At 34.7% G+C, this 24106-nt stretch overlaps 1 protein-coding gene across 1 annotated transcript in view; it reads right to left on the bottom strand.

Moving 5' to 3' along the window:
* Positions 1–6105: 6105 nt before the first annotated feature.
* PTEN (phosphatase and tensin homolog) overlaps positions 6106–24106 on the bottom strand; it is a 103936-nt gene continuing 85935 nt past the window's right edge. The window contains exons 6-9 of the mRNA XM_053582504.1: positions 21515–21656; positions 16234–16400; positions 13517–13741; positions 6106–9558 (exon numbers count right to left, since the gene is read on the bottom strand). Coding sequence (XP_053438479.1) covers positions 9373–9558; positions 13517–13741; positions 16234–16400; positions 21515–21656 — 720 coding nt within the window. The 3' untranslated portion in view covers positions 6106–9372. The remainder of the gene's footprint in view (positions 9559–13516; positions 13742–16233; positions 16401–21514; positions 21657–24106) is intronic.

Raw genomic sequence — 24106 nt, 5'->3', positions numbered from 1 at the left:
AACTTTAACTTATTCTGAAAAGTGATAGTAAATCTTTTCAAAATATACACTTTAAAAAGCGTAAGAAAAATTAAAAATATTTTAAATATTAAAATTTAAAAATAAATTCAGCTCTGACAGTAAAAAGCAACAGATTGTATATATTTTTCTAAACAACTTAGAAAACAAAATGAGGCCGGGCACAGGGGCTCATGCCTGTAATCCTAGCACTGTGGGAAGCCGAGGCAGGTGGACTGCCTGAGCTCAAGAGTTGGAGACCAGCCTAAACATGGCCCAGTGTTGTGTCAGGCACCTGTAGCTCCAGCTACTAGGGAGGCTGAGGCAAGAGGATTGCTTGAGCCCAAGAGTTTGAGGTTGCTGTGAGCTATGACACCAGGACACTCCAGCCTGGGCAACAGAGTGAGACTCTGTCTCAGAAAAGAAAAAAAAAAAAAAAAAGAGCAAGTCCTAGTAGCTCATTCCTATAATCCCAGCAAATTGGGGGGCTGAGGTAGAAAGATACCCAAAGCCAGTTCAAGACCTGTCTGGGCAAAAAATAGAAATAAAAACATTATTAGCTAATTGTGGTGGCACACACCTGTAGTCCTAGCTACTTGGGAGGCTGAGGCAGGAGGATCACTTGAGGCCAGGAGTTTGAGGCTGCTGTGAGCCTGGACCAAAGAGTGACAATCATTTCTTTTTTTTTTTTTTTTTGTAGAGACATAGTCTCACTTTATGGCCCTTGGTAGAGTGCCGTGGCATCACACAGCTCACAGCAACCTCCAGCTCCTGGGCTTAAGCGATTCTCTTGCCTCAGCCTCCCGAGCAGCTGGGACTACAGGTGCCCGCCACAGCACCCGGCTATTTTTTTGTTGCAGTTTGGCCGGGGCTGGGTTTGAACCCGCCACCCTCGGCATATGGGGCCGGCGCCCTACTCACTGAGCCACAGGCGCCGCCCAACAATCATTTCTTACAAGAAAAAAAAAATAATAATAATAATACAAGCTGGGCCAGGTAGCTCACACCTGTAATCCTGTGGCAATCTGGGAGGCCGAGGTGGGTGGATCACATGAACTCAGGAGTTCGGGACAAGCCTGAACAAAGCAAGAACCTATCTCTACTAAAAATAGAAAAACTAGACAGGCATTGTGGTGGGCACCTGTAGTCCCAGCTACTTGGAAGGCTGAGGCAGGAGGATGGCTTGAGCTCAAGAGTTCGAGGTTGCTGTGAGCTATAATGTCGCAGCACTCTATCCAAGGGTAACTGAGTGAGACTCTGGCTCAAAACAGCAAAGAGAGGGAAGAAGAGAAGGGAGGAGAGGAGAGAGTGATTCAGAATATTGTGACATTTTGGGTGGTATTCTTAAAAATCCTCCCTAGATACACCAATAATAATCTTTATTATTATTATTTTTTTTTTTATAGAGACAGAGTCTCACTTTATGGCCCTCGGTAGAGTGCCGTGGCCTCACACAGCTCACAGCAACCTCCAACTCCTGGGCTTAAGCGATTCTCTTGCCTCAGCCTCCCGAGTAGCTGGGACTATAGGCGCCCACCACAAACGCCCGGCTATTTTTTTTTGGTTGCAGTTCAGCCAGGGCTGGGTTTGAACCCGCCACCCTTGGTATATGGGGCCGGCGCCTTACCGACTGAGCCACAGGCGCCGCCCAATAATAATCTTTAAAACTCAGAAATTAAGGTACAGAATTGTGTAAGGTGAAAATAAAGTTTTATAAAGGATTCTGAGTGCATCTTGCTGGTTGAAAGGGTTAAAGAAGATACTAACTCACTCGTTCAGTAGTCTTCAAATCTTACCTCTCCAATGAGGCCTATTCTTCACTACCCTATTTAGCACTGCAATCACTCTACCCTGCAATCCTGATCTCCCTTAACTGTTCGGCATCCCCCCACCTTGACTGTTTATTGTCTATTTTCCCTTGCTAGAATGTAAGCTCCAGGAGGGCAAAGATCTGCTGTTCGTTTGTATGCAGGCATCTAGAATAGCACCTGACACCAGGCGGGTGGTCAGTAACTATTGAATTACTTGCAATTTAGAATTAATTGCATCATGTTTTCTAAAGATGCCATTTTTTTCATTTTGCTTCATTTTAAACTCCCTTGTTATTGCTCAAGAAACCCTTCCCTTGGCTTGGCATTTGTAGCTCAGTGGTTAGGGAGCTGGCCACATGTACCGGGGCTGGTGGGTTTGAACCCAGCTTGGGCCTGCCAAACAACAATAACAAAATAAATAAATAAATAAAATAACCAGGTGTTGGGGCAGGCACCTGTAGTCCCAGCTACTTGGGAGGCTGAGGCAAGAGGATCGCTTAAGCCCAAGAGTTTGAGGTTACTGTGAGCTGTGATGTCACAGCACTCTACCAAAGGGTGACATAGTGAAACTGTCTCAAAAAAAAAGAAAAAAAAAAAAAGAAACCCTTCATCTTTCCAAAGCACCATATTAGTCAGGACATAATGTCTGCCATGATAATAAATTGTCCCCAAGTATCAGTGTAGATACTTTATTTCTTGTTAGTATCTTGCAAAAAGTTCAAAGTTGGGGAGGGAGAATTTGAAGTTCTGCTTCTTCAAGGGGTCAGTCAAGACCCAGGATGACAGTGGGTCTTGGCCTTGGCCATACCTTGGCCACAGCAGCAGGGAAGAGAGAAACTGCCTTTAAGTGTCAGTCACTTTCACTGTTATTTTATTGAGTAAGTTACATAAGCCTCATCTAACTCCAAGGGGGTGGACATTTAGGGGCATATGGAAGTTTTGATGGTCATTACTTTATCTTATGCATCTCATATTTCACAGCAATCATAGTTTATAATTATTCTGGTAAAGTCTGTTTTCCTTTACTGGAGGGTAAACTTTCCAAAGGCAAGGATAAGAATGTCTGTTCTGAACACCAATATACTTCAAACACCAGTTATATGCAGCAGACTTGATAAATATTTGTTAGATAAATAAAAAGTTTAAAACCAAATAGTCAAAATAATTAACCTTTTTAATTTTTTAAAGGAAAAATACTCTCCATAGGAAGGCATTTCTATTTTTATGTCCATCAGTAGCCAAATGGAACATTATATAAACATTTCCAAATATGCCAACTTTGGTTTAATGCACAACTTTGAAAATAACTCATTAAAGCACACACCGAGATGCTACTAACAAATTCATTAATATCCAAAGATTCAGTACTGCAGGTCAGAGGTCATCCAGGGTTAACATTTTTATTACAATGAACTGTGAAATTCCAGTGAGAAATGTTTGCCTGAATCAAACTAGTAATCTCTAAAGCTGGAGTTCAAAACTTTTGAAAGTCTAATTCACCCCCACACAACACACACAACCACACACACAAACACATGTATACACACACTTATAAACTGCTCATTGGGGCATGAGAGCAATTTAGTGGAAAACGAAAATTGAAACTTCAAAGGGCATTTGTAAACGTGGGACTATTATTTGGACAACTGGATAGAACAGGCAGCAATCCTAAAGGTGCATATAAATATTACCCAGTAAGTGACAGGCTACAGAAAACCATACCTAAACATGTCATGAATTCCACTGTAGTGAACAGATCTGGCAAACCGAAACACTAGAACCAGGACTATAAGCCTTGCTCCATTCTACACAAACAAAATCTCTAACTATTATAAGGACAGATGAGAATTCACATGCAACAGAGTAAATATAAATTATTTTTAATTTTTAAAAATGAAAAATATAAATCCTTGGTTAAACACTTCATTTAAAAATATGCAGCTTTATTTTTAAATGTACTTATGCTGAAAGATGGCAGTTAACTTCACTCATCTGTAAAATGTTTTTAAAATATCCATACATTGGTTTATAAATTATATACTGACCTCAGCTAATTGTTTTCTCACCTTCTCAAACGACTGTCAAAAAAACTTGCACATTCTAAGCCTACCATAATACTAAACATGATAAATTTGGAACTAAAGGTGAATCATTATGAATTACTAAGTTTTTGATGTGATGGAAGTCACATGAGCACTCACATTTAAAGACAACTAAGTGCTAAACCAGCAGTAACCTCCTTTTTATTGCAGGTGTTATTATTAATTTGATCTAAATTGAGCAACTATTTGGGAACTATAAAGACTGAAAAGCTCATCTTTCTTTTCCAACCTGAAATAGAAAGGTGATGAAGTTAACTACTAATATAGTGTTTCACACATTCTGTTGAACTATTTAACACAAACTTCCAGATGCAAATGTTTTAAGATTATTTGAAGAGAAGTTATCTACAACGTTAAGCTTGTCTATGTTAAATTAATGTAACTGTTTCATTTGCTTAGATATATGTCTATGCCAAAAGTATTTCAACATTTATGGATAACCCAATGAATTGGAAAGGACTCACAGTAACTGCACATAATCTTCACCTGTAGCATTAGAAAATAATCAAATTAACTGCCCGTTTTCCAAGGCAATGGAACATTCTACAAATTCATGACAGACATACTAAGCTAAAAGGCTTTGAGAGTATGCGCAGTATAAATTTAAACCTTTTAAAGAAAATATATACATATATAGGAGAAAAAAATGATTGTATAATCACTTAAGTATTAATAATGGCTATGTCTCCAGGTGGTAGGATTACGCTGTTGTAACGGGAAAGTATTTTCAAAATATCTAACTTAAAAGCCAGTACATTACCACCAAATGAAACTATTTTGTCCTTTCCTGTCTTCACATTACAATTTTTTTAAAGCTACAAACCAATGTGAATTTGTCAGAGTGGCTACCTGTATTCAAAGAAAAGATCTCTCCAAAGATGGAAAAATAGCATAAATGATTTGCTCTAAAATTAAAAGCTGATAAGCAACTTAATCATTAGGCTTCCTATAGGTATATAAATCTATAGGAAAATTGAGTCTCTAACATCTCATGTTTAAAAGTTTTTCTCCATTATCTTGCCAGCTTTTATGTACTGTTCCTACATGAGGATTGAATATTTTTGTTTACACTCGTGTTTCTTCACAAGCAACAGCACTGCTAATCAAGTTATACTTAAACCATTCAAGACTAAGCTTTAGAAGTGTGGCTAATTATCTGGCAAAATTAAAAGAACCAAAAGTTTCATGTTAGCAGCAAATCAACCAGATTTAAGGGTCTTGATTTTTGGGGAAGCCTTTGGAAGCCTGCATGTTACACCTTGGTGATTTTCAAATTCTCAATGGAAATGGTGATGGCATTCACTGAACCAAGCCAGCTCAAATTACAGTGTAGTGAGGGCATGATATAAAAACAAAATTGTCAGAAAATTCCTATTTTTCAAACATCACCAAAATATCTTCTTATAAATCTGAATAATCTCAGACTCAAGTATACTTTCCAACCGTAATTTTACCTAAGATACCTAAAAATAAAATGTGTGTACACACACACAATTATACACTTTATACTTCTTTACATTATTGCACATTATTCACATTTACTTTTAAAAAGTCACATGGAGATGTAAACTTAATAACATTAAATCCATTGTTACATTAATAGTCTGTTTTATTTTCAAAACACTGGTAACAAGTTACATTTCCACTTAACTACCTTACTATGCTTTGTTGAAAGGATATGATTTCGTCTTTAAGCTTTTAAGAAAGTTAGAAACAAGGTTAAATTCAAGTACACAAAAGTCCTTTAACTACTCTGCAATACGAATTTTTATATGGCACAAGTCACAATGAGTAGATAAAGCGCCCCATATGTTGATGGCAGAGCATAAAATTAAAAGGAACAGCCACAAAATTGAAAACTGATTCTGGGGAATTATCTTTAGACACCTGGCTTATTTAATAAAAAATTGCACAATTTCCCCAAATTCTCGAATTTTCAGGATTAGAATGCTATTTAATGTGCTTATGACTAAAGCCCTAAAAATGCTTCTCTTAGACAGGAGTAGACAAGATACTCTACTCCCAAGCTGACAAAGGCCATGCTTTTATAATGGTAGGCTTTGAAGGACAACAGGGAGGGGAAAAAAAAACTTACAGAAAACTTCTTAATCGCATTTGGCTGCCCATTATTTAAAATTTCAATGGATTTGAGAAATTTAAATTATAAACTCTAATTTAATAAAACACCCACACAATGACAAGAATGAGACTTTAATCAGTTTTAAGTGGAGTTTATAACACTAAGAGATAAAGGGTTGTTAACAAACACAATAACAAATGGACATCTGATTGGTATGAGGCATTATCCTGTACACATCATATTGGGATTTTTGTGTATCCTCAGTGCATAGCATTTACACACAGAGCCACTGCTGCACAGCACAAGAGTATCTGAAGAGGCTGAATCAGTAAGGCTGTTGAACAGACTGAAATTTTTAGTATATATACTCTATATGAAAACAGACTGAACTTTTGAACTGGCAGGTAGAAGGCAACTCTGCCCAACACTACAATTAAAGCCCCCACTTTAGTGCACAGTTCCACCCCTTCCATCTGCATGCATGACACAGTAATGTATTTAAAGGGAAACGAGGCACTTTGGGGCAACCACAGCCATCGTTATGAACATATTGCACAAATTTTCTAGAACTAAACATGTAACTTGTACCCTACTTTTATTTTTTTAAAGCTGAAACATTTGATGCTGCCGGTAAACTCCACTTAAGTTTATAACCTGTGCCACAGCAAAGAATGGTTATGCTATTTTTTCAACTAACCTTTTGTAATTATGGCAAAAATGTTCAAGAGGAGCTACAAAGGACTTGGGATGGGACAGGGCCCAATTGTAAGCTTTCTTAAAAAGAGATGCCTTCAAGTAACTTCAGACGTGTAAGCTGCTGCACATCCAAAAAGTCTAAGAAAACATTCCAGAAACTCAGAGAGATTACCTACAGAATGCATTTCAGGCTAATTATGAATACTGTCATAAATAAAGTTTTAATTAGGACTCGAAAATCTTTCAGTCAGAGCAATTCTTGTCAAATTCTATGGGAATTGTAACTGAAATAAAGGAGAGTATGTATAATATATATATTTATATATATAATATATATAATGCCATTTTTCCATTTCCAATGACTACACCATAAAATGTAAGCAAGGCTTCTCAAAAACATTGAAACATTCAAAATCAAAACCCTCATTCAGACCTTCACATTCCAAAGGAAAAATAATAACAGTGCAAAAGCCCATTATAATGTCATCATTTATGACCTGGCCCTCCATGTTACATATTGGAACAATACAAGTTGTGACTTAACATGCTGTGCCCAAAATTGTAATAAAGAACAGTATTAATATCTTCAAAACATGAAGTTGATTTTCATTTTAGTCAACAATTTTCACCTTTTATGAAAAACAAGGTGGTATATAAATTTCAGTGGTGAGATCTTAGAATAGTCATCTCTAACTTTACCAATTTAACTTATGAGTGGTCAATCAACAACTCTATCAATGTTTAAATATAAAGGTGTAAATCCTAAGAGCTTTGTTAAAAATTTAAAAATTTTATTTGTTGAATGAAACTGATGAGGTATGGAAAACATGTCAACATTGATGGAAAGTATTTTGGATGAAGTTCTGCCTAATCTATTTACCACCATATAAATGCTGCTCTAGTAGGTCCTATGCAATCTGTATTTGTAAATTAACTAAGTCAGACCACAGCTAGTGAACAATTTCAGCACCATTAATTATTGAAAATGGAATTTTATATCACTAAGAAATATAATGGCTGGATATTCAAATGTCAAGGTCAAAGTATAATTTGAAAGACACCAAATTTCTGGAGAAAAATCCTTTTTAATAGTATTTTCACATTAGCTTTACAATAGTAGTTGTACTCTGCTTAAAATTGTATGCAGTCTGGGCATATCAAATATATGATGATATTTAAGTGAAATTGAAGCCCTAGTCCCAACTCTAGCACTATGAAGAAATGATACAACACTGCACATTAAAAAGAAAAATCTATTCTTTCAATAGGAAATCAATAAAGCATATGTAGGACAATTTCTACTAAAAAATTAAATGTCTTAGTATTTGTGCAGTGTTGAAAATGTACTGCAACACTAGTTTTCGTTTTAACACAAATAATATCCTTTTTAATATAAACATCATATGTATTCAATATTCAAGTAAAATTCCCTAACAGTTAATGACATTTAAAAAAATGTGCAAAACTGCAAAACTCATTGTAATAGAATGTGTAAGGTCAAAAGGGTGGAACGGCTGACAGCTATTGGATTGAATAAGTGCATCATAAATCTTCAAAGAAAAAAATACTTACTGAAGAATCTCAAATTGAAATTTCCTTGTAGCATTACAAAATGTTTTATATTTAATGAGAAAAAAGAAGCTTGCAGGCAGCACATGAAGCATCCACAGCAGGTATATGATTGAAAACTAATAAGTGTAAGTTGTTGACTGATGTAGGTACTAATAGCATCTGACTTTTAGCACTGGCCTTGATTACACAGGAGATGGAGCAGTCATTACAATTGAGAAAACATATTTAATAAATCATTGTCAAATTTTCATGTTTCAAGCCCATTCTTTGTTGATAGCCTCCACATTTATATGGTTAAGTCATTGCTGCTGTGTTTCTTACCTATGACCACATTATTTTTATATCCCTTCATTTGTGGATTCTTAAGATGTTGCAGAAGGTTCATTCCTGTACCCCAATACAGATTTACTTCCTCTAGCTGCCTTTTCTAGCACCAATATGCTTTAAAAAAAAATGCACGAACAACAAGCAGTGACAGCGGCCACTTCCTCAAATGTCCAGATTAAATAACTGTAGCATGCTAAAGAAAGGTGTGTGTGAATAGCTGGAGATGGTATATGGTCCAGAGTCCAGCATAAAATATACTCCTTTCTGAGCATTCCGTCCAATCCCCTAACCCAAATTACATGTATTAGAATGTAGCAAAACCCTTTAGAAACATCTCTTAGCCAACTGCAAGCTTATCTGTTGCCACAAGTGCAAAGGGGTAGGATGTGAACCAGTACATCACAAAGCTCTTTAGTCACTTCAGTTGGTGACAGAACACAAAAGGAAAAATTCCTACGGATACGTATCAGTCTGTCTCCACTTTTTATAAAACTGGAATAAATGGGAAAGTGCCATCTTTCTTTATTAATCCTAATTGAATTTTAAATGTCCTTTTGACACAAAAAGGTATATACATGACACAGCTACACAACCTTTTTTCAACTGGACAACAAGTGTCAAAACCCTGTGGATGTATAGGGTAAAACAAGATTGGTCAGGAAAAGAGAATTGTTCCTATAACTGGTAATCTGACACAATGTCCTATTGCCATTAAAAAAAAAGGTCCATTTTCAGTTTATTCAAGTTTGTTTTCATGGTGTTTTATCCCTCTTGATAAAAAAAAAATTCAGACTTTTGTAATTTGTGTATGCTGATCTTCATCAAAAGGTTCATTCTCTGGATCAGAGTCAGTGGTGTCAGAATATCTATAATGATCAGGTTCATTGTCACTAACATCTGGCGTTACAGAAGTTGAACTGCTAGCTTCTGGATTTGATGGCTCCTCTACTGTTTTTGTGAAGTACAGCTTCACCTAGAGAAAGAAAAAATTTAAAATGAAAATCCACGAATATGAGTAATCTTATAAATTAGTGAAGACATGTATTTTTAAAAGATTGATTTTTAAGTAGTATACCAAACATGATCTTTAGAAGGCAACCGCAGTGGATATGAGATTTTAATACACTATTAAAAAAAATAAGCTCCAAGTATTAACTAAATAGTTCTATGAAACATATGCAGTTTGAAGGTCATCAATAGTTTTTCGATTACCAACTTCAATCCATGAATGATTGTGTTCCAAAAGAATATTTCTCTTACTACCTGTCTAAAAATTCAAATGTTCTTTTTTTATATAAACAACACATTACAACACACAAAATATGTGATCGACAATGATGTTTAGGATCTATTAGTTCTAAAAACTTCAACTAAAGTGAGAAAAAGGAAGTTAACATAAAATAGCGGTCAAAACAAGCCAAGGACCTTTACATGCATAGTCAGAATAATTATCAAAACAACATTACAAGTTAGGTATTTCCATTTTAAAGCAGAGAAAGTTAAAGGCCAGAAAGGTTAGGGAACTTGCTAAAGCAGGCAGTGGATGTGAGATTTAAATGAACTGAAATCCCTTTCTCATTCTATCCAAAGCCCCTCCCCTATTATTCAAGCATTATTATCAATTCTTCTCTTACAACCCTCATCCATACTCCAGTAAATTGAGTTAATCTGACAGCTTCTTGTTATCCCTCACTGGCACTATTTTAGCGCAAGCAACCACTATCTCTCACCCCTTAACTCATCTTCCAGCTTCCATTCTTGTTCCCTATTTTCCTTGCCAGCTTATATTTTAATGATGTTGAACAGAGTGGACATTTAAAGACAGAATTCGGATTACTTCTCTCCTTTACTGAAAGCACTCTAGTATCTTCACACTTGGATTGGTTTTCTTGCCTACTCTGTTTCAGTCAAAATTGACTTGTCACTCTTCATATACACATACCAAGCTCATTCCTGCGTCAGGGCTTTTGCATCTCTATTCTTCCCTCTATTCCCAGATATCAGTATAGCTCACTAGTATTTATTTACACCTCTGCTTAAATGTCGTCTGCTTGGTCAGGACTTCCTCTAATCATCCTAGCTTAAAAAACAAACAAACAAACAAAAACACATACCAAGACTATTTTCTGACTCAAGTCTATTCTTCACAGCACTTAGCACAGTATGACATTTTAAAATTTGTTTACTACAACCCTGAGATATCATCTAACCCCAGTGAGAATGGCCCACATCACAAAATCTCAAAACTGCAGATGCTGGCATGGATGTGGAGAGAAGGGAACACTTTTACACTGCTAATGGGACTGCAAACTAGTACAACCTTTCTGGAAGGAAGTATGGAGAAACCTCAAAGCACTCAAGCTAGACCTCCCATTTGATCCTGCAATCCCATTACTGGGCATCTACCCAGAAGGAAAAAAATCCTTTTATCATAAGGACACTTGTACTAGACTGTTTATTGCAGCTCAATTTACAATCGCCAAAATGTGGAAACAGCCTAAATGCCCACCAACCCAGGAATGGATTAACAAGCTGTGGTATATGTATACCATGGAATACTATTCAGCCATTAAAAAAAATGGAGACTTTACATCCTTCGTATTAACGTGGATGGACGTGGAAGACATTATTCTTAGTAAAGCATCACAAGAATGGAGAAGCATGAATCCTATGTACTCAGTTTTGATATGAGGACAATTAATGACAATTATGGTTATGGGGGGGGAAACAGAAAGAGGGAAGGAGGGAGGTGGGTGGGGCCTTGGTGTGTGTCACACTTTATGGGGGCAAGACATGATTGCAAGAGGGACTTTACCTAACAATTGCAATCAGTGTAACCTGGCTTATTGTACCCTCAATGAATCCCCAACAATAAAAAAAAAAAAGGAAGAAAAAAAAATTTGTTTAATAACCAAAAAAATTTTTTGCAATTTATTTGTAATTGCAAATATAAAACTTTTTGAAAAAAGATACTTTAAAAGCTAACGTTCAAGAAAAATGCAGATTTAGAAAAAAAGAAAGGAAATATCAATTCTAACAGAAATGTCTAGCCTGGAGGACGTTATGTCAAGTAAAGTTAAGTCATGCACAGACAGATAAATACCACATATTCTCACTGAAATGCGGGAGCTAAAAGTGTTGCGTCCCTAAAAGTAGAGATAAAATTGTGGTTATTACAGGGTGAGAATAATAGTGGAGGGGGAGGCTGGTTGACAGGTACGAAATTCCACCTTGCTAGGAGAAGTAAGTTCTAGTGTTCTGTACTACTGTTGGACGACTATAGTCAACAGTAATTTATTGTATATTTTTAAATAAACAGAAAGGAGGATTTTTTTTTTTTTTTGAGACAGAGGCTCACTACGTCACCCTCAGTAGAGTGCTATGTTGTCACAGCTCACAGCAACCTCAAACTCTTGGGCTCAAGCAATTCTCTTGCTTCAGCCTCCAAAGTAGCTGGGACTATAGGCGCCTGCCACAATGCCCAACTATTTTTTGTTGCAGTTATCATTGTTTAGCTGGCCTGGGCCGGGTTTGAACCCACCAGCCTTGGTGTATGTGGTGACGCTGTAACCACTGTGCTACAGGTGCCGAGTCCAGAAGGGAGGATTTTGAATTTTCCCAAAGCAAATAAATAACAGATGTTGGAGGTGATGCGTCTGCTAATTACCCTGACTTAATCATTACACATTGCATACATGCATGGAGATATCATTCTGCAACCCCAAATATGTACAACTATTACATGTCAATTAAAAATAAAAAAAAAGAAGAAACTTTGAAATACTTAAATTTAAGATGCAGAGGCATTTAATTTTAGATGTATTTTTGCTTAAGGCCCTGCCTCATTTTTTAAAAGTATGACTAGCAATATTCTTGTGCTTATAAGCTATGGTTAAGTTTGTTACGTGTTATAAAAATGGAATAAAAAATAAGAGAATCAAAAAGAAGAAAGAGAAGAGTATGGTGAATGGAAAGGTAAAAAAATCAGGAAGTATATAAAATAGAAAAGGAGAAGAAAAAATGACAACCGTTGGGAGTAATTACATATCAGATCTTTTAATCTGAAGAATTCTTGCCTATATAAAAAGAAATACATATATCACAATATATAAAAATGAAACAGAGATACAATGAGTGATACAATGAAATGGAAATGAAACAAGATACAACATGAGGAAATAAAAAGGGTTATAGAAAAAGAATAAAAGGTGAGGACAATCAGAGAAGGCCTTTGAAAGGTGAACAGACTGAAGGGTGGAAAGATGAGAACAGCCATGTGAAGGACAGGGGAAAGACTGGGGTGGAAAGGTACAAGAAGAAAAATAAGTGGAAAGACCAGATGCAGAAGCTTAGTACTGTGAAGATCTGAAGAGAGACCAGTACAATAGAATCTCAGGGAGCAAGGAGAGAAGGTAGCTGGAGTTGATGCACATCCTTGTAGGTCAGGGTAAAAAACCCCACAAGGTCTTTATAAAGTATCAATAGGAGTGACACAATCAAGTCTATTTTTAAGATCACTCAAGGAAGTGGAGACTAACTTGGAAAGGAGACAAGAGTGGAAGCAGTGAAAACATTCCCAAATAACTGAGTTCCATCCATTTTTCTTCCCCCATTCCTAATTTGATTCCTACTTACTTAACTCCCCTCCTGTACCTCTGTACCAGATTTCAGCAAACAACAATAGCAACAAAGAATCAGGTAAGGAAAAATGCAGCTTTTTTGACTACGTATGCATCAAGGTATTTGATTAGAAACTTTCAGGTTACTGCTATTAATACATAAATATTGCTTCTAAATAATACATAACTTAAAAACTAGTCAAGCAAGTTCTTCATTAGCTCTACACCTTTCTCAATGAAGATACAATGTCTTAAAACACACACATACACACACACATATCACCATCACCTCACCAAAATGTTTTAACTGACCTTAAAATTTGGAGAAAAGTATCGGTTGGCCTTGTCTTTATTTGCTTTGTCAAGATCATTTTTTGTTAAAGTAAGTACTAGATATTCTTTGTCATTATCTGCACGCTCTATACTACAAATGCTATCAATTTCTTGATCACATAGACTTCCATTTTCTACTTTTTCTGAGGTTTCCTCTGGTCCTGGTATGAAGAACGTATTTACCCAAAAATGAAACATTTTATCCTAAGAAAAAAAAAGACACTTATTTTTATTAAATATTTAATAAAGAAAATGTCATCTATATTCAACAAAGAAATTATGTATCATTTGATATTTTGAATTAAGGTAAACCCAAACAGTATTTTTTGGCAATCATATTCTAGACCAAAATATAATCTCACAAGAATGAAGATAACCTACTTTTGTCTTAAAATTTTAAAGTAAAATACCTTTTCTACTCTAATACTAGCATAAACAAATATTTGTGTGGATGTACAAAAAAATTCAGATATGGATTTAATTTTGTCTATATTTCAAATGAGCTATTTCAAAATTTCTTTTGACAAAAGTTCTTGGAAGATTAGTGCGACTTCCCTGATGAAGCATGGAAAATATGAGGGGTCAGGGAGGAATGCCTCTGATTTCTTATGTTATAAAATTGCCTATTCTTAAAAAAAAAAAAAATAGCAGTAATATGGAAGCTTTCTTAATCAAAAACCACAATAGAAGTTCATTACTTCAAACCTTTCTTGACCAACACAGAAATTTGGCCTGACATGAATCATTTAACAATAATGGAATATGTGTCATCTTATCTGGTGTCTTAAAGTGCCATTTAAATCTTTTATTCTAATTTATCTTCAAGTTTTGTGTTTTTCTCCAAGAATGTAAGTAAAAGTCTTAAGGATCTATGCCTTAAATTTCATTATATCCTTTTAACAGAACTTAGTAAGGCCATTTTATACCTGACAAGTTAATCTGTTAATTTCAAGTATTTTAGCAAAGTCATTGAATTAGTATTTATATTTTACTTAAAGTCAGAAGAAAGTAAGCTAACATTACTTACTTTTGTAATGTCAAAATTGAAAATGTCAATTTCTTATGTGCACAGATTATATTAAAATTGTTTTTGTTTAAATCACAGCAGACATTTAAATGAGGCAGGGAAATTAAAATGGAAGTTTAAGACACATACACATTACAAATTATTTAATTAATTTTAAATATGTTAATGTACTGGTGATAAGAACTAAAACAAGAATTAGTACATTCTAAAGTTGTAGGAAAATGGTAATTTGGATTGACTATTTTTAAATGCAAAATGTAAAATTTTATGTATATTAAGTATTATAATGAATGGGGGGGAATCCCCAAACATACAAATTATCTTAATTTTAAAACATTTACTAACACCTCTGGGAATAAAAATAACATTTCAAAGTTACTGAGATATATTTAACTAATTTATACAGAAAAGGTAGGAAATGAGTTTCTGGTAAAAAAAAGAAAAAAATCAGTTTAATATTTTGTGGGTTTTCCAGCTAATTGGATTCTAAATAAAGGAAATTATATTTCTTTGACTTCTGGTTAATGTCAAAGTAGCATTTAAAATTTCTTCAGTAAATGAAATTTCCTCTTATTTTCTTTCAAAAGAAAAAGATAAAAAAAAACCTTAATGGTATTCCTAAGTATGTCTAAAGGCTTCCAATAAGCCAACAACATATAACATATTTAACAAGGTAACAACACTATACAAAGCTAGTCCTTTGCTTCATTACTAACTAAAAATTCTATACCTAGGGTCATTTTAAATAGTCACATTTAATATTTTAAACAAAGATAATTTGTTTTAAAATGAGCTCTTGCCTTCTCTAAATATAGCTCAGTAAAAGACAAACCTGACTAATTTTCTAAACCTGCATATTTGAACATTTTTTTCATTCTTTATTACTTCCTCTTCATACTGATTTCTCTCTCAGCTAAAAAACTAAATAATCAATAAATCTGAGGAAGCTAAAATAACTCAGTCTTAAAAAAACATAAACCAAAATGGAGGAAAAGGTGGTTTATGTCATTGTATAAGACTACAGAACAAATCTTATTCCTACCTATAGAACAAAATTTTTTTAAAGTTAGGGCCTCAGCTAATTAACCATTCTTGTTCAGGAAAATTCATCTCATGTATTACATGCTGCCCATGGCCGCTTCCTTCTAACAGGATTATTACCATTATAATGCCTCATCAATGCTACAGTAAGCAAAGCACCTGCAGATCTAATAGAAAACTAATTGTAGGCCGGTGAGGTGGCTCATGCCTGTAATCCTAGCCCTCTGGGAGCCCGAAGCGGGTAGATCAAAGCCTGTGGATTGCCAGAGCTCAGCAGTTCAAGACTAGTCCAAGAAAGAACCTGCCTCTACTAAAAATAGAAAAAACTAGCCTGGCATGGTGGCATATAACTGTAGTCTCAGTCACACAGGAGGCTGAGCCAGGAGGCTCGCATGAGCCCAAAGAGTTTGAGGTTGCTGTGAGCTCTGACACCATGGCACTCTACCCAGGCAACAGAATGGGCGTCACTGTCTCCAAAAAAGAAAAAGAAAACTAATTGTAGTTCATTAGAGGCCAGTCATAAAAAATGATTTCTGCCCAACCAAAGGCTTTACGCAAAAGATCTGAGGTTACTCTTCAAAATATGGCTATTTTGGATATTTTTTCCCAATAAAAGTAAAATGCAAACCTTTTTTAGCATCTTGTTCTGTTTGTGGAAGAACTCTACTTTGATGTCACCACATACAGGTAACGGCTGAGGGAACTCGAAATACATGAACTTGTCTTCTCGTCGGGTGGGTCCTGAAGTGGAGGAATATATCTTCACCTTTAGCTGGCAGACCACAAACTGAGGATCTGCATGGTTAAATACATACTAGCATCATTTCACAGGAAATGCCTTTAATTGTCTACCATCAAAAATGATTTTAATGACAAATATCAGCAATATATACAAAATAGTGATTCTGCATCTGTTATCCTGATTAAACAAATCAATGGAAATAAATTAGATAAAAAATATAATCAATACAAGAGTTCCTCCAATGTTTGAACCTTCAAAATAAAATTCTGTTGCTGATATTAAAAATCAATTCCTATTTGACGAACAGCAAATCCCAAGATTAGATTTCTAGCAGTATGACATCAAAACTTTAACATTAAAATTATCCTAAAAATTCTAATATAAATTACCGTAAGCATTAAAAATGATTTTCTGGCACATTTGTCAACTGCAGAAAAGTAACTTTTAAAACAAATATTTGTTGTAGTATTTAGTTTTTTTTTTTTTTTTTAAGAGACAGAGTCTTACTCCATCACCCTCAGTAGAGTGCAGGGGAGTCACAGCTCACAGCAACCTCCAACTCCAGGGCTTAGGCGATTCTCTCGCCTCAGCCTCCGGAGTAGCTGGGACACAGGCTTCCGCCACAATGCCCGGCTTTTTTTTTTTGCAATTTGGCCAGGATGGGTTGGAACCCGCCACCCTTGGTATATGGGGCCAGCGCCCTACCCACTGAACCATAGGTGCCGCCCTTTGCTGTAGTATTTTGAAGTCTCTAGTATGTAACAAAAATCACAAATACATTATCATTACATGCTCACAAGAGGAAGTTATAATAAATCCAAAAAACCACACATCTAAATACTCATAAAAATATTAACCAACATTCATTTTACCTACAGCCTGTATTTCATTTTGTAAGGTGTATAAAGCCACCATCACGAGAAACAGGAAGGAAGAGATTTGAAATGTCTGCAGAAAAATGCAACAGACCTCACGTAAAAATTGCAACCCAACCTCCTTTCTCTCCAAAACACACCATTTTCATTAGTAACTATTTTGGTTTTGGCACATGTCTGTTTTAAAATAACTGGTAAAATAAATTCTCAAAATCCCTCATACTTTTACATTAGCAATTCAACCAAGAGGGGGTAAAGTATAGAAAGAGAAGGAGTATGTATTTTATTTTTTTAATAAGTCATTTTTAGCTAACATTAATGATTAAAGAAATTAAAGACTAATGAATGTTAAGATTTAAAAATCTAAAGTTACCTAAATAATATGACACAATATAATTCATTTGTAGTACACCAAGGAGTTATAAAAGTCTATTTAAAAAGAAACTGATTAACTTTAGAAAGTGGCTTTTGAAGAAAATATGCCAAGATAATCAGGAAACAGAAACACAAGCTTGAATAAAGTATGTAAGAAATATATACCTATACCTGTAAACAAAATACTTAGCATCAAAAGGTGTCATTACACTTGAAGTATCATGTGACCAATAACAAGGTAAAAGCTAAATCAAAGTAATGAAAATTTTAATTTAAGAAACACCTACTACCTCATCTATGTGATATCTAAAGCAATATCAGTCAAAAAATATATTTGATAAAAGCATGCAGGGTTATTCTGATATGGATTTATAAAACATTTATTACGAGGAAAAGCTACCTCAAAAAGGAGAAATATTACAACAACAATCTGTCTACAAATTTTACTTCCTTGACTCAAGGTTCAAAGTGCAATGGGCCATTTCACAAAACTTTATGTGATACTGAAAATTTCTCTGGGAAGTCTAGTATGAAGAAGCAAATGAACAAGGTCTGATTTCATAGCTGTGATAAAATTAACAGGGACAAAAACACCTTATTAATCTTAACTTCTTATTTATCTTAACATCTTATTAATCTCAACTCCGCTAATTCAGAATCTGAATCCTGATTGTAGGACTTTAGAAAGTAAACTAACAGTATAGCCAGTTTTTAAGTAAACTACAGCTGAAATTCAAGAATTTTAGGATTGCATTAATAATTCATAACCTAATTAAATCAATACTACTTAAAACCTCTCTTATAAAACTAAGCTAAAATTGTTTTGATAAAAATAAGCAGTAAAGCTTAAATGACTAAAGAAAATTTCTACATGAGATTACGAGATTACCTCTATGTGAATCCTACGTTATACATATACCTATCAGGGGTCCTCAAACTACGGCCAGCGGGCCACATGCGGTGGTGTGACTATTTGTTCCTGTTTTGTTTCTTTACTTCAAAATAAGTTATGTGCAGTATGCATAGGAATTTGTTCATAGTTTTTCTTTTTTTTTAAACTATAATCCAGCCCTCCAACGGTCTGAGGGACAGTGAACTGGCCCCCTGTTTAAAAAGTTTGAGGATCCCTGAAGAAGTCCAACATTAGTATGATCCTGTGGACTTCTCAGACAATTCTCATATATATCCTTTGATATAAATTGACTTTTCTTGGATATATACATATTGATATAATCTTGAGGAAAAAATCACATTGATCATCTTTTATTAACATTTTTAATCCTATAGTTAACTTTTCCTTCATTTAAAAATATTAAGACAATTAATTAAGAAGTTAACACCTCTGATGACTTTGCAGTTGTCTCATACTCTATTTTTCTTTCTTTTTTAGAGACACAGTCTCACTTTATTGCCCACTGTAGAGTGCTATAAAGTCACAGCTCACAGCCTCCAACTCCTAGGCTTAAGCAATTCTTTTGCCTCAGCCTCCCAAGTAGCTGGGACTACAGGCGTCTGCCACAATGCCCAGCTATTTTTTTGTTGTTGCAGTTTGGCCAGGGCCGGGTTCAAACCTGCCACCCTTGGTATGAGGCCGGTGCCCTACCCACTGAGCCACAGGTGCAGCCCCACACTCTATATTTTTCACCCCTGGTTTAGTTTTCTTCATGATTTCTCCTCTTCCTCCTGAACTCAAGCTACCATTCCTCTAATCTCAGTCCTCACGCTCTTCTTTCCCCTAACTCCACACATATTTACATGATAGGTTTAACTACTTTCTCCCTGATACTTCCTCAAAATAATCAGGTATCTATCACCTAGATTCAAACTTATACTTCCAAGTACTGAGTATCTCACATGAATGGCTCACTTTCAGCCAATTTAAAATACGTTTAAAACTAAAATATCAGCTTTCATGTCTCTAATTCTGATATTCTCCTTTCTGTGCAATCATTCACCTGACGAGGATTAAAACTTCGACAAAATCTTTGGCAAAATCCCATTTAATTGCTCTAGATTTAGGCAAGTCTCATCACTAGTTTCCTTTTCACTATTTTTCCCCCCTTTACAATCACAACTTCATATACACTGTCCTTAAAACATGGTTTAAGTCTCTAGTAGTACCATGATATTATAGTATTTATCAAACCAAGCCTGTCATCTCATGATCCTCTAACACTAAGTCCCACATTTCCTTCCCACTCTATTCTCTGTCACTACGTTTCTTACCCAACTCATTTCCTTCTGTTGGGCTTTAATTCAAGCTATTTCCCATTGCCTCTAATACTTCCTTTTGTTTTAACGATAATCTGTCATCAAATGTGTGCTTTGTCCAATATTCAATAAACAGGTGGATTTCCTCCATGAAACTGACAATCCTTGTCAAAAATTTTTTTGAACATACCATTTATTATTTACACATATAATCTTCACTAAGTACTTAAGACTGGTATTATAATACCGTTTTGTTACATAGTATTTTAAATCACAGCATAAATAGGAAACTAGAAAATTAGCAAGGATTAACAAGATTTCAGTAGTCAGTAACAGTAAAAGTTTAAATGTAATACTATGAAACCATAAGAAAAAAAATAAAATGGAGTATAAATAAACGTAGGCAAACAGAGCAGAATTGACAAGAGATTTTTGCTAGAGAGGCCACTGTGAAGAAATTATATTAGATAAGATTACTGAGCTGAATGTTCTCCCTTATTACCTCCATACTATTTTATATCTTTCTATCGGCTCTTATCTGTGTTATAGGAAATGGGTATTTTCTCCCTTTTCCCTTTTCTATAAATCTGTTAAATTCCTAATTACCTCCAACAGCTCAGTACCTTGCACTTAGCAGTTTTAAAAACTGTACTGAGGTGAAAAAAGTATTAGTAAGACTATTTAAAAGCCTTTAGCATGCAGTAAGAGTAAATCTGTGGTCTTTGATAAAGTTCTCTTGCTCTGAGAATACAGGAAAGATCTGAGGAAGGTGATAACATCTAGTTGACAAAGATAAACAACATAAAGAAATCAATTTCTGGGCATAAATTAATTTGGGGATAGAAAACTTTTTAATTACATAAATACTGAAAAGCAAAACTTAAAGCTGAAAGCTAAAAATCAGTTAGCAAACTATAAAATATCACTGAATTATTAAAAGAAATAATGTTCCTTCATTAAATTGTTAAGAAACAATTTTATAGTTTCTAGATAAGCTAATAAACTTTTATTTTGCTTATAGTAGATAACTACTTGTTGACAGCATATATATCATATTGTGTATAAAAATAATTACAGAGGTTAGGCTAAAGAAAAATAATTAGAGGCAGACACTAATGACATGATCTATACTTAGCACTTATGCAGGAAGTTCCAGATTTCAAAGTCTCTTCATTTTATTGATAAGCAGACTCAAAGAGAGACAGATAATATGCCCAGGGTTACAAAGAACAGTAACTGGGACTGGAACCCAAATCTAAATCCAGGTCGTCTCTAATACCCCACAAGTTTTGACTCAATCCTATTCTTCACTCATTATATTTCAGCCTGTTGTGTATAATTCCTTTCCATTCCTTTTCAACATTACCATTAATACCTAGTCTTCCCAAGATGTAAGAGAATTGGTCCCTGCCCAAAGATCAGTAAACTGATGAATTCCACTGTTAATCTCATGCTAGACATCTGATGGAATAGATTTTTTAATCATCTGGTCAGAATTTAGCCTGCCTTCGGTGGATGAAGGGTATTTCTTTCATAAATGTGACTTGGTTTCCTTAGCTCAATGAGCTGAACAATGGATTAATTAGTTCAAATACCTCAGAAATACACTCTCCTGGTAAATTTCTTTATAGATTTTTAATATAAACTTATAGATATGGTAGGAAACATGTTCAATACACGAAAGGATGAGAATTTTGAGCACTTACTGCAAGTTCCGCCACTGAACATTGGAATAGTTTCAAACATCATCTTGTGAAACAACAGTGCCACTGGTCTATAATCCAGATGATTCTTTAGCAGGTAGCTATAATAATACACATAGCGCCTCTGACTGGGAATAGTTACTCCCTGGTGGACAGAAAAAAAAAAAAAAAAGAGAGAGAGAGAGAGAGAGAAGCCAAATTCAAAAAAAAATTTTCATTATAGTTACTTGACTAAATTGCTACAGTAACCAGGTGGTAGCTAGCGAAGAACATGTACACATTAGAGATTTGACCTTGAACAATCCAGCTCAATAACAAGAGTAAATCAGAGTAACATCAATACTGAGGACAGTATCAAAATTACTTCCCTCCCTTAGAATACAATACATAACACCCTATTTATTCAAAGGCCACAACAATGTTTTGACCCATGAACCCCATTATAAAGGCCACTGCATATCCCAAATAACTGTCAAAGGCCTCTGTATGACAGTTATGCTCTTTATACCTTCAGCTCTCCACAAGGATTTATGAACTCTTATTAAACACACAATTCCTCACAAACAATTACCAGGGAAAAGCATATCAGAATCAGCAAAGTAGATAGAGGCATGCTGCCTTTCAGAGGTGTAAAAAACTGTAGCAAAAAGTGATGCAAGCCTTAGAGCCCAACAAAAACAGGAATATGCAGGTAATATATATTTGTGCAGCAACCCACTAACAAGGGTACTTAAAAATATCCCTATCCTACATGTATCTTTTTGTTAAAGAAGCCAGAGAAAAAAATATAAAATGCCTAGAAAATGTAAGTATTACAAAGGCATACATACATACATATATATATATTCTTGTGGTATTTAATGGAAACTTTAGTTAACTAAAAAAAAATCAAATATGTGCAATGATGTATTCACTAATAATGTGGATTAAATGAGGTAACAGGGTGATTATCTAAGGTTTCTTTTTTATGATACAAAGTTCAATTTACATATATAAGGCAAATAATAAACAAAATTAAGAAGTCTAACAGAAGTGACTTACAGAAAACTGCACCTTAAATATAAGTAATACTCAGGAGGAAAAATAATTTTCAATTTCTCTAAGTTACTATTACTATCTAAATCTCACCAATGTGTTAAAAATTCTGGACACAAAGATCCTTCTTTCCCCTAATGAAAAGTACAAAGTGCACTTAAGTGAATTTTATAACAGGTATTGTGAATAGAAACAGGTAGTTAGGTATCTACTGCAGTATTCTCAGTTTTTTTAAGGTTAGCATAATTTTATTATAGACAAACATACGTGTATATAAATTAGTATCAAAAAATACATATAAACCATTTCAAATCATGATAAGTGATTTAAGATTTTGGCCATAGTGCGAAGACCATATATTTTGTAGTCAGAGATATGAATTTGAATGATGACAATTAAAACACAAACTCTAATGTGTTTCCTCAGGAAAATGAAGACAATGACATATACCCTTCCTTCTCAACAATGTTCTCATGAGCATCAAATACCAAATGCAGTTATATGAAACATGCTAAAACTATAAAATGGTACACAAATACTAATTAACAGTTTTACAATTTCTACCTATATTTAAGATATAGTTTTGAAATAGCTGGAATTTTACTTCTACGTATTTTTCTTAAAGAAAAAGTAGTAAAATTAAACAACTTTGAAAAACTAAAAATTATCATTAAAGTTTAAAGAATATTTAAATTTAATTTTTATCATACCCCATTATTTAATGCAACTTTGGTAAACAACCTACCCTTCATGTTTATCAAGACAGAATATAACATTGCTTAGCAGGAAGGGTAGAGGAAAGAGCAGATGGAACATGGGTGGGTAGGGTACTTTTTTAAACCATGAGAATTTTCAGACTATATGACTTTATTATCTACTCAAAAATTAAATAAATTTAACACATTTTTAAGTCAATGCAAATCTGTAAGAAAACCAGACTGTCAAGTTATCGTGTGCTGTGGTTCAGTGGATTTTTTTCCTTTTATCTCCACTTTTGGTATAAGTTTGTGTACAATAAAAGGTTTTCAAAGCTTTGAGTTTTCCCAAGTAGCAAGGATTGGTAGCTTGTCTCTAGTGCAGGTGTTTATACATTTAGTTAAACCTCCCCCCAAAGGGCTAGGCAAACATATAAAGAATATATGAATCTTCTAGTTCTCAACAATGGGCGAATAATTTACGTGTGAATCCCAGGCAAACCAAAATTGCTGATGCAATTCAAAGAAAAGCACGTTTTAAAATTGAGTTTACTATCAAAATAATGCATACTTAGGCTTCCATTTCTTAACTTTGCAATTCTTATCCACCTGTTAACCTTGCCAGCAAGGTAAATTCAATATGCCCTGATCAACAAAAAACTAAAAGGTTGGACAGCCCATGTGTGTATGCGCCACAGTCAAAAATACGTCTTCCTCACGCTAGTCCTATCTCTCTAGGCCATAAGGTATGTTCACTGAAATTTAATACTCCGCAATCTAGATTTCAAATAAAATGCGTATAAAGTCCACACTAAGTTAACAATGCAACTTATACTTCAAATATCATCATTCTTAAATACATAAA

The sequence above is a fragment of the Nycticebus coucang genome, chromosome 3 (assembly GCF_027406575.1).
Source record: "Nycticebus coucang isolate mNycCou1 chromosome 3, mNycCou1.pri, whole genome shotgun sequence".
NCBI lineage: Eukaryota > Metazoa > Chordata > Mammalia > Primates > Lorisidae > Nycticebus > Nycticebus coucang.
This window is presented reverse-complemented; position numbering and strand designations above follow the sequence as displayed.